A 10,829-nucleotide genomic window follows, 5' to 3' on the forward strand; every position below is an offset into this window, starting at 1 on the left:
CAGGGCTGGGGGGGGCAGGGCTGGGCTGGCAGGGGGCTGCGGGTCGGGAGTGAGGGGCACCGGCAGGGCTGGGCTAGCAGGGGCTGCGGGTCGGGAGTGAGGGGCACCGGCAGGGTTGGGCTAGCAGGGGCTGCGGGTTGGGAGTAGGGTGACCAGATGTCCCGATTTTATAAAGACAGTCCTGATATTTGGGGCTTTTTCTTATATAGGCTCCTATTACCTCCCACGCCCGTCCTGATTGTTCACACTTGCTGTCTGGTCAGCCTAGTTGGGAGTGAGGGGCACCGGCAGAGTGTGGGGGGTGTTAATATCCCCCCCAATCAACAGTGCCGCGGCCCCGAAACAGGCTGGGCTTTGGAAGATGACTCCGTTCATCCTCACCCGCTTGCTGTTGCCATGGTTTCCATTCACAGGCGGCGGGGGGGGGGGGGCAGTGAGCAGCACAGAGAACAAGTGGATCCCTCAGCTGGGTTCCTGCACCGGGACCGACCCCGAATCCGCCGGATCCAAGAGGCTGCCCCAGAACTCCGGTATCACCGATCCGCCGCGGGAGCTAGGCTCGGGTCTCCTTTGAGAAATGAGGGGTTAAGGGCAGGAAAGATGCTAAGCGGTGCGTACCCGCACCTCCAGCACTCAGCTGTGCCTCGGTTTCCCCACTTCTACTCCCCAGTTTCAGCTGGGTGCTTAGCCACAGCCACAGCCACACAGCAGTGTGCCTCAGTTTCCCCACTTCAGCTGCTGGCAGCCAAAGCCAGGTTAATCTCTGTGCAGGGGCTGCACCACAGGGGCTGCCAATTTCAGTCAGGGCCTGCGTGGCGCCCAGGGCGGTGGGGCTGAATCTCGGTCGGAGCCTGGGGGGCGACGGGGCCGGATCTCGGTCAGGCCTTGATCTTGGGCCGTCGGGCAGGGCTCTTTGAGGAGGGCAGAGGGCGCGGCGTCGGGACGGGCTGCGGGGAGAAAACGAGAGCAGGTTCCTCTTGCCGGAGGCCTGGTCTGCGAGGTATCGATCGGTGTCTATTTATAACGGCCTCTCGGGGCCGCGTCATTTCCAGCTCTCTACGGCCCAACGTCCATCGGCCGAGCAGGGCACGCTGTGGCAGCAGGCGTGGGTCTGGTGCCGGGCGCCGCCCAGACCCTGGCCGAGATCGGGGCCCCCTGTGAGCATTCTCAGGCCCCTATTGACCCTCCCCTCTGATTTTGCGGAGGTGCCACTTCTCATCCCAGTGCCCCCTGGCCTGTCACTGCACGGCCCCCGCCTCCGGGTCTGCCTCAGCCCCCAGGCATCTCCTCCTCCTGCCGTGCCCTGCTGCTCCGGGGCTGCGTGGGAAGCTGATGGCACATGGACCCGCTCTGCTCTCGCTCTAAATTTAGAGCAGCAAGAGAAACAGGAAGAAACCCAGCCTCTGCCTGCAGGAACGGAGCAACGGGCAGGCTGGGGCGAGGCCCATCCACCCCGGTATCCCATCTCCAAGCACGGCCCTGCTCTGGGTTAAGGACTGGGGCAAGGGGAGAGGCCCCGGGCCCCATTCCCTGCCCCCTTGACCCAGGCAGTACCAAACTGAGACCGGATGGGAGATGGTGCCCCCTAGAGGGGACAGGCCCTGCCCCCGAGCCAACCAGTGCCCCCCAGCACTGCAGGAGTCATGGCCCCCCGGAGGCGGGAAGTCTGCGGCCCAGCGGCTAATGGAGACGGTCCCTGCCAAAGGAGGATGAGATCATGTGTTCATCCTGCTCCCTCCCTAGGGGGTCTCTGTGGGGCTGGGCGCCCTCCCAGCCAGTGTGGCAGGGAGGGGGCTGTGCCCATCCCCCCCCCAGTGCTGATGTGCCTCCCCTCCCCCAGCCCTGAAGATTATCTCATCATATAGCCTGGAGCTGGGAGGGGGTGGTAGGGCTGGAGAGAAATCTGTGGCTTTAATAAGGAAGTGGGTCTGGTGGGGTGGGGGCTCAGAGCCAGGACTCCTGGGTTCTCTCCCAGCTCTGGGAGGGGAGTGGGGTCTGGTGGGGTAGAGCAGGGGGGGCTCAGAGCCAGGACTCCTGGGTTCTCTCCCAGCTCCGGGAGGGCTGTGGGGTCAGCTGGGGTAGAGCAGGGGGCCCTGTGTGCGAGGGTGTTGGGGGGCGGATGTGAGCGCATGTCCGGGGGGCGCGCTGCAGGCTGCGTGGGTTTGCCATGAGTCGCTGAGTTCCAGCGTGTCTCTGGGGACTCATCATGGGCCCGGATGACACCATCCGCCCGCTCCGGGTGACTAACCAGCACTGAGCCGGGGCCTGGGCAGAGCAGGGGGTGCGGGGCTGGCGGCCAGGACTCCTGGGTCCCCTCAGCTGCAGAGAGGTGTCTGATTCGGTTGCCAGAACAGGGAGTGAGCATCAGGCCGTCCCGTGCCTCTGAGTCAGCCCCTCCTCGGGGAGGGGGACATGGCTGCATGCCCGTGACTCAGTTTCCCCATTGGTTACCTGCCCTATGGCTGAGACTAATTAACACCTGGTGATGAGGGGTCAGCCTCCCAGCAAGTGATCTCTGCCCCCCCCCCCCGCGGGCTTTTCCAGGCCCCCTCCCACTCGGCTCTCCCTGGTGCCTGTATGAGTTCTCCCGCTCGCTCGTTGCCAAGTGATGGGAGCTGTGTTGTGGGAGGGTGAGATTGTTCGACTATTCTGGGCTCCTCCGTCTCCCTGCGCCCCTGTGCTCTGAGTCACAGCCGGCGGGGCGCCGGATCGTGCCCGGCTCCGGAGCGCGAGTACTCGCCGAGCCTGGGCCGGGCAGCACCTGGCGCGAAGGGGGCCTGGCCCGCGGCGGAGCGTGACAGAGCACCCAGCAGGGTCGCGGATCTGGGGAAACTGAGTCACACAGAGAGGCGATGGTATTTGGCCCACCTCCGAAGGCACTGAGAGGTAAAGGACCCAGGAGTCCTGCCGCTTCCTCCCTTCCAAAATCACACTCTGTTCCACAGGCAGGAGCAGAACCCCACCATCCTCTCCCCCCCCCGCCCCTCCCCCCCGCACCCGGGGAAAAAACCCGGGATCCCGGCCCCCCGGCCCCCCCCGCCCCCGTTATTTGACAAGCCCCGCCCACTCCGTCCCTTCCCCACCAATCCGGGCGGGCTGGGCGGGGCCCGGGCTGTACACAGCCCGCACGTGGAGCCGGGCGGGCCCTGCGCACCCTGCATGCGGGAGGAGGACGCGCCCGCCCCAGCCCAGCGCTGGGAGCCTGGCGGGGCCTCGGGGCGGGGTCCAGGGGCTCCGCGGACTGTGGGCGCCGGGCAGCGGCCAGGGTGAGCGCTGCGGTGCGGACCGGGGGGCGGGATCCAGACGGAGAGGGGCTCCGGAGCCGGAGGGGGCTGGGGTAATTGTGGTGAGTGAGCCCAGACTCCTGGGTTCTCTCCCGGCTCTGGGAGGGGAGTGGGGTCTGGTGGTTAGAGCTGGGGGGAGCTGGGAACCCGGACTCCTGGGTTCTCTCCCCTGCTCTGGGAGGGGAGTGGGCGCTGGTGGGTTAGAGCGGGGGGGCTGGGAGCCCGGACTCCTGGGTTCTCTCCCCTGCTCTGGGAGGGGAGTAGGGGCTGGTGGGTTAGAGCAGGGGGGCTGGGAGCCCGGACTCCTGGGTTCTCTCTCCCGCTCTGGGAGGGGAGGGGAAGGGAGTGGGGGCTGGTGGGTTAGAGCAGGGGGGGCTGGGAGCCAGGACTCCTGGGTTCTCTCCCGGCTCTGGGAGGGGAGTGGGGGCTGGTGGGTTAGGGCAGGGGGGGCTAGGAGCCAGGAATCCTGGGTTCTCTCTCCGGCTCCTGGAGGGGAGGGGGTCTGGTGGTTAGAGTGGGGGGTGGGCTGGGAGCCAGGACTCCTGGTGACAGATTCAGGAATAGAGCCCAGGTGAGCAAATCCTTTTCCTGCTCAGTGCCTCAGTTTCCCCACCTGTAGTTAGCATTGCTCGGCCCCACCTCACAGGGGCGCTGCTGAGCGGGAACCAGCACAGGTGAGGCCAGAGGTGCTGGCAGAGCATGGAGGTAAAACCGTCCCACCCACACAGCCCCGGGGACCAGCTCAGCCCTCTTCCTGGGCCTGTGTGAGCTATCCCCTTTGAGCACTAGAACCGTGGTACCCCTGGGACTCCGCACGGTGACTCGCTCCTGTCCAGCGCGTTGCAGCAGCAGCTCCCAGAGCGCTGTATCGAGGGGCTCGGCGTCATCCTCATCGGTGGGGAAACCGAGGCACAGAGCGGTGCTGTGAATTGCCCACGTTCAACCCACAGGGCAGTGGCAAAGCAGGGAATACAAGCCAGGAGTCCTGAGTCCCGGGCTCTACCCACCAGGGCACGCTGCTTACATCTGTGCATGGCCTGGCATGGACAGACAACGAAGTGACAGGGGAAACTGAGGCACAGATGGGAGGCAACTTATCCAAGGTCACACAGCAGCATGGGGGCAGAGCTGGGGATAGAACCCAGAAGTCCGGAGCCCCAGCCCTCCCCCCACGTTCTAAACCCCCAGGCCCCACTACCCTCCCAGAGCTGGGAGAGAACCCAGGCGTCCTGACCCCCAGCCCAGGCAGGGTCCCAGGGGGATGCTCTGGCGGAGGACGTCTGTGGTTCCTGTTGGTATCAATTATTCATACCGGTGCCGAATTAACGCTGACATCAGCGCTTGGCAGCCGGCCAGACCCTCGGCTGGGCCCTTCACCGGGCCTGGCCCATGGACGCCAGCTGAGCCGCTCCCCTCCCCCCATGCCTTCCACATCCTCTGCACAGGGAGCCAGCTACAGCCGGGAGCCAGTACTGGGGGGGCAGGGGGCTGCGGGTCAGGAGTGAGGGCCACCAGCAGGGCTGGGATGGCAGGGGCTGCGGGTCGGGAGTGAGGGGCGCCGGCAGTCACACTTCCCGCCCCATGGCCTGCGCTCCCAGGGGGATGTGTCATGGCTCCGGGGCAGGATGCTAGGGGCCGGCATGGTGCTAGGAGGGGGCTGGGATCTCCTGTTCTCCCCCTCCCACCGCGGCTCGCTGACTCCCATCCGCTCTCCCTGGCAGGTCTGTGTGGAGCCCCAAGTGGCGGCTGGGCCCCGTCTCCGACACCACCCAGATGCCCCCCGTGCCCCGGCTCTATCCTGGACTCAGGCCTTTCTCCGCCCACCCCAGTCTCTGCAGCCCAGCCAGGCAGTGGCTGCTGGAGAGGAAGCCGCTCTCCGGATCGGGGGACGCCTCCCCGCGAAGCCGCCAGGGGCTGGAGCTGTGACCCCACGCTGCCCTCGCTCCGGAGGTTGAGAGGCGTCACTGGATCTGCCCTGACCTCACCCCCTTTTGCTGCTGGGCCACCCCCAGGCGCACAGAGGACAGCGACGGGGGTGTCCGCGGTGCCTCGCACCCTTCAGGCCCCGGCTGGCCCCTCCGGCTGACCTCGCCAGCCGGAGTCCACGCAGAGCCGTGGCGCCGTGGGACAGGATCAGCTTGTGCCACGTTTCCAGCCCCCCGCCAATGCCCCCGCCAGCCCCATGGAAGCCCTGGGGAAATCCACCCTGTGGCTCTCCGGGGAGCTGGCGTCCCCGGCCCCCCGGCTGCACATCCTGGATTGCCGCAGCCGGCAGCACTACGACTCCTGCCACGTGGCCCGGGCGCTGAGCGTGGCCCTGCCAGGGCTGCTGTTGCGGCGGCTGCGCAAGGGGAAGCTGTCGGTCCGGTCACTGCTCCCGCCCGCGCCGGGCGCTGTCCTGCTGTACGACGAGGCCACCGCCACACTGCCGCACCCCGGCCGGGACGACGAGGAGTCGGTGCTGGCCACGCTGCTGCGCAAGCTGCAGGAGGAAGGCTGCACAGCGTATTACCTGCAAGGTTGGTGCCGTGGCCGGGCCCCGTCACCCCTCGCTGCCCCCAGCCCAGACTCACTGGACAAAGCGCCCCTGGCCCAGCACCGCTCCCCGCCCCGAGAGAGGCCGGCACCTGCGGTCGACATAGCAGGCTGGGATGCAAGGCACTGGCAGGGAGGGTCTGTGCCTCAGTTTCCCTGGTGCGATGGGGCCCAGTCAGGGGAGGGGGGTATGAGCAGCGCCCGGTGTGAGGCCCCCACCCAGGCCCTGCTATAATCTCTCTAATACTAACACACCTGCTCTGCCCGCAGGGGGCTTCTCCAAGTTCCAGTCCGAGTGGCCAGATCACTGCGAGACCAGCCCGGAGGTGCCCGGCGCCAGCAGCTCCCCCGCTCCGATGGGGACCCCGGTGGTGGGTCTGGGGGGGCTGAGCCTGGGTTCGGACGGGGACTCAGGACCCCTGAGCAGCGGGGGGGTGGACTCGGAGGCAGCCAGCCCCCCGTCCTACCCGGTGCAGATCCTGCCCCACCTCTACCTGGGCAGCGCCCGAGACTCAGCCAACATGGAGACGCTGGCCCGGCTGGGCATCCGCTACATCCTCAACGTCACCCCCAACCTGCCCAACCTCTTCGAGGAGCAGGGCGGCTTCCGCTACAAGCAGATCCCCATCTCGGACCACTGGAGCCAGAACCTGGCCCGCTTCTTCCCAGAGGCCATCGCCTTCATCGGTGAGTGCCCGTGCTCCACGGTGCCCCCCTGTACCCCCGTGCAGCCCTGCTGGCCCCACGGCACCCTCACCTGTACCCCCAGCCCCAGTGCCCCCTTTCTACCCCCCATGCCTGGGAGCCCTGCTGGCCTCATGGCGCCCCCACCTGTACCCCCACCCCCAGTGCCCCCTCTCTACCCCCCATGCCTGGGAGCCCTGCTGGCCCCACAGCGCCCCCACCTGTACCCCCACCCCCAGTGCACCCGCTCTGCGCCCATGCCTGGGAGCCCTGCCGGCCCCACGGCACCCCCCCCACGTCTCTGCACCACAGCGCCCCCTCCTGTACCCCCACCCCCAGTGCCCCCTCTCTGCCCCCTCCCAACCCTTCCCCATGTCCCCCTCAGCTCATTGACTTTGGTTCCCTGCAATGCCATCAGCCCCCTCTGCATCGCATTGGCTGTGGTCTGTCCGTCCTCTCCTTGTTCGCCCTGCCCCCATACCTCAGAGACCGTGGTCCATCCCGTCCACTGCCCCCATGGCTCATTGACCGTGGTCTGTCCTGCCCCGTCCCTGTATGTCAGAGACCATGGTCCTTCCCATCTCCAGTCCCCCAACCAGTGACTATGGTACCTTCCATCCCCCTTCCTCCCCACCCTCTGCCTCAGTTGACCATGGTTCCCATCCCACCCCATGAGCCCTCTCTCCATCTCACTGAGCATGGTCCGTCCCTTCCCCCCGTCCTCCCCCAGGGACTGGAGAGCCCAGCGGAGCTAGTCCATGCAGTTCTCTGACTTCAAGGGGCTGCTAACGACGGCCGTACCTTAGCATCCCCCTCCCAGAGAGGGTGCTGACAACGCCGACGCCCCCGTAACCCCCCTCTGCTCCATCCCCGTCTCTTCCCCTCCCCAGACGAGGCAGTGTCCCAGAACTGCGGCATCCTTGTTCACTGCCTGGCGGGTGTGAGCCGCTCGGTGACGGTGACGGTGGCCTACCTCATGCAGCGCCTCAACCTGTCGCTCAACGACGCCTACGATCTGGTCAAGCGCAAGAAGGCCGACATTTCGCCCAACTTCAACTTCATGGGGCAGCTGCTGGACTTTGAGAGGGAACTGGGGCTGGCTGAGGGATCGCCAGCGACCCCTGGAGCCCCTGACGGGCGCGGCCAGATGCCCACGTCCTCCCCAGGCTGCTTCTTCACGCCGCCGGCCTCCGAATATGAGGAAGAGGATGGCAGTTTCCAGCGTTACCCCACGTAGCCCCTGCCACCCCCCATGAGCCCCATGGCTAATCTAGGCATCGGTGGGGTTACCAGGGGATGTGTGGCTAACCTAGGCCTTGGCAGGACGCTAGAACCCGCAGGGCTGAATCTAGACCTGCCTTTTCTGGGATCTGTGCTCTGGAGCCAGGTCTGGAACCTGCAGCTCTCGAATAGGGACCCAGAAGCTGCAATTAACTTCTTTGTTTGGACTTTTGGTTCTGGAACTACAAGGAAAATAAAACCATTGAGGTCATGCTGGAGCCTAGAACTCTTCGCTCTACAGATGGGAGCTTGAATGCCATGCCAGGTCTTGAACCTGGACCTCTAGAATTCAGCTGTGCCCCAGAGCCATTGTAGAACCATCAGAACGTGAACCTGGGACCTGCATCAACTACCTTGTTTGGACATTTGGTTCTAGAGGTTCAATTAGGAGAATATTAAGCCAGTAAACGATCATGCTGGAGCATAGAACGTGCAGCTATAGAGGCGGATTAAGAAATCTTGAATGCTAATGCCATGTCTGAAATCTGGGCCTCTAGAATGGGGGAGATTGCACCAGAACTACCATTTCAAAACCACATGCCAGATCTGGAACCTGAAGCTCTGGAACCAGGACATGGAACCAACAATTGCCTGCCTTGTTTGAGCCAGTAGTTCTAGACCCATAACAAGAGTTAGAAAACACCAAGGTGGAGTCTAGAACCTGCAGTTCTAGAAGTGGATTAAGGAATCTACAGAACCAGGTCTGGAATATGCATCTCTAAAACAAAGACAGAGGACCTATATTAACTGCCTTCTTTTGATCTAAAGCCACAATGAGAGTTATAAGGCACTGAGCTACCATTCCACAATCTAGATCCTGCAGCTCTAGATGTGGGTGAAGGAATCCCCATTAGCCAGTGCCAGGTGTGGAACAGCAGTTCTGGAACCAGGATCCAGAGCCAACACTTACCTGCCTTGTTTAGACCTTTGGGTTCTAAAGCAGCCAATCTACTTGGGTGGAACCTAGAACCTGCAGCCCTAGAAGCATGTTCAGGATTCTCCAGTGCCAGGTCTGGAACCTGTAGCTAGGATTGGTGATCCACCCTACCTAGAACCGTATTGCTTGAGCATTATCGTTTAAAAGCCACGTGGGCCAGGTTTGGAACCTCCCTGGCTATACAACAAAGATAGAGAATGCCCATCTTGTTTGGACCATTGGATCTAGAGCCATAATGAGAGTAATAATCATGCCAGAGTCTAGAACCTGCAGATCTCAAAGTGGGTCGAGTGATCTCCAGTGCCAGGTCTGGAACCTGGGGCTCTAGAACGAGGATCCAGAGCCCAGTCGTCTGTCTTGCTGGTATCTTTTGGTTCTAGAGCCAGACAGACTACCATGCTGGAGTCTAGAACTTGCAGCTCCAGAAGTGGAATCAGGACACTTCCCCATCAGACCTCACCCCAATGCCTGCTCTGGAATGTCACCCCGAGACTGAACGCTGACCTGAACCACGTCCAGCCACTTGCTCGTGGGTTTTGAACAACTGGATTGGAACTGGGGCTAGTTGGCAACTCTAGAACCAGTTCCCAGTAGGGTTCCTGGCCTGAAAACCAGATTGTGTTGTGGTGGGTTTGGAGCAGAGACCCAGGAGACAGGAAAGAACTGTGTCCGTCCATCCCTGCTGGAGGAGCTGTCCCGTGGGTGTCTCCGTGTGTCCCCATGTGCGTGTCCCTGGAGGAGAGGAACCCTGGCGTGTGTCTCTCTGTGTGCATGTGTCCCTGCTGGAGGGGATGTGCCGTGTGTGTGTCCAGGTGCCAGACGGTCACACTGATCCTCACTAGCCGATGCTGGGGCCCGTGCGGGGTGTGTGTGTGTCATTTTTTCACTGTTCTAACACTTCCCCCCCCCCCCCATACATAGTGCAGCGGACGTGCTGTTGTCGGGGTGTCCAGGGGCTGTGAAGGGGGTGGGGGAGCTGGGAAACAGGGACAATAAAGCTGGACTTTAACCCCCTGCTCCTGTGGTTTTTTCCAGCAGGGGATTCTTCTCCCCAACACAGGACTCCTGGGTTCTCTGCCGGGCTCGGGGAGGGGAGCGGGGGCTGGTGGGTGAGAGCAGGGGGGACTGGGAGCCAGGACTCCTGGGTTCTCTGCCCGGCTCGGGGAGGGCAGTGGGGGCTGGTGGGTGGGAGCAGGGGGGACTGGGAGCCAGGACTCCTGGGTTCTCTCCCGGCTCTGGGAGTGGGGTGGGGCTGGTGGGTCAGCGCCTCACTTTTTCCCTAGCAGAGGCCAGGGCCGGATTCTCGCTGTGCCTGGGCTGTGGGCGGGCACCGAGCTCCGTGCCCAGCGGGGCTGCACGGGCCTTTCACGGAGGGGGCCCAGCTCAGTCCCTGCCCTGACGCCTGCCCCGAGGGAGGGAACCTGTATCAGGCCTTTCCCCCCTCCCTGAGCAGCCCCTCATCGCCGGCTGTCCTGCAGCTTCCCTTCCCAGCGCCGCCCTTCCCCTCCACAGCCAGCTGCGTCCGGAGCTGGGGGGGCAGAACTGTGAGATTTGCCCAGGAGTCAGGGCTGGGCGCTGGGGGGTACCGGGGGGGGGCTCGGCAGGGGGCCCCCCCCCGTGGCTGGGGGGGCCAGGCGCGGGGGGGCTCCAGGCGGGGGACAGGGGGCGCTCTCCCCTGGCCATATTTCCCCTGATTTCCCATCCAGCCTGGAAGAGCCATGGCCCCCCTCCCTCCTCCTGCCGCGCCTCCGGCTTCCTGCCTTTGTGAGCAGAGGAAACGCCGCTTCCTCCGAGCCCATGGACCGGCGAGAGGGGGAGGGGCTAACGGCAAGAGCTGCCTGGTGCAGCCCCTCCCCCTCCAATGCTGCTGCCTCTGTGCCCTGCTAATCACCACTAACCTTAACCCTGACCCTGATAACCCTAACCCAGCCCCGCCCAGATATCCCTAACCCGGCCCCGCCCCTTTACCCAGCCCCGCCCTGATATCCCTAACCCGGCCCCGCCCCTTTACCCAGCCCCACCCTGATATCCCTAACCCAGCCCCGCCCCTTTACCCAGCCTCGCCCCTTTACCCAGCCCCGCCCTGATAACCCGGCCCCGCCCCTTTA

At 64.3% G+C, this 10,829-nt stretch overlaps 1 protein-coding gene across 1 annotated transcript; it reads left to right on the forward strand.

The window, feature by feature from the left end:
• The first annotated feature begins 5,422 nt into the window (after nt 1–5,422).
• DUSP9 (dual specificity phosphatase 9) lies at nt 5,423–9,567 on the forward strand. The gene is made up of 3 exons (XM_024216457.3): nt 5,423–5,803; nt 6,090–6,506; nt 7,394–9,567. Exons 1-3 carry the CDS (start codon nt 5,467–5,469, stop codon nt 7,738–7,740), a joined length of 1,101 nt encoding a protein of 366 aa, XP_024072225.2. The 5' UTR covers nt 5,423–5,466; the 3' UTR covers nt 7,741–9,567.
• The last annotated feature ends 1,262 nt before the right edge of the window (nt 9,568–10,829 follow it).

The sequence above is a fragment of the Terrapene carolina genome, unplaced genomic scaffold, assembly GCF_002925995.2.
Source record: "Terrapene carolina triunguis isolate 2854851 unplaced genomic scaffold, T_m_triunguis-2.0 Scaffold524, whole genome shotgun sequence".
NCBI lineage: Eukaryota > Metazoa > Chordata > Testudines > Emydidae > Terrapene > Terrapene triunguis.

Coding starts and splice junctions, on each gene's coding strand:
- DUSP9 (XM_024216457.3), top strand. CDS start 5,467: ATGGAAGCCCTGGGGAAATCCACCCTGTGGCTCTCCGGGGAGCTGGCG. Junction 5,804..6,089: donor CACAGCGTATTACCTGCAAG/GTTGGTGCCGTG, acceptor CTCTGCCCGCAG/GGGGCTTCTCCAAGTTCCAG. Junction 6,507..7,393: donor AGAGGCCATCGCCTTCATCG/GTGAGTGCCCGT, acceptor TCCCCTCCCCAG/ACGAGGCAGTGTCCCAGAAC.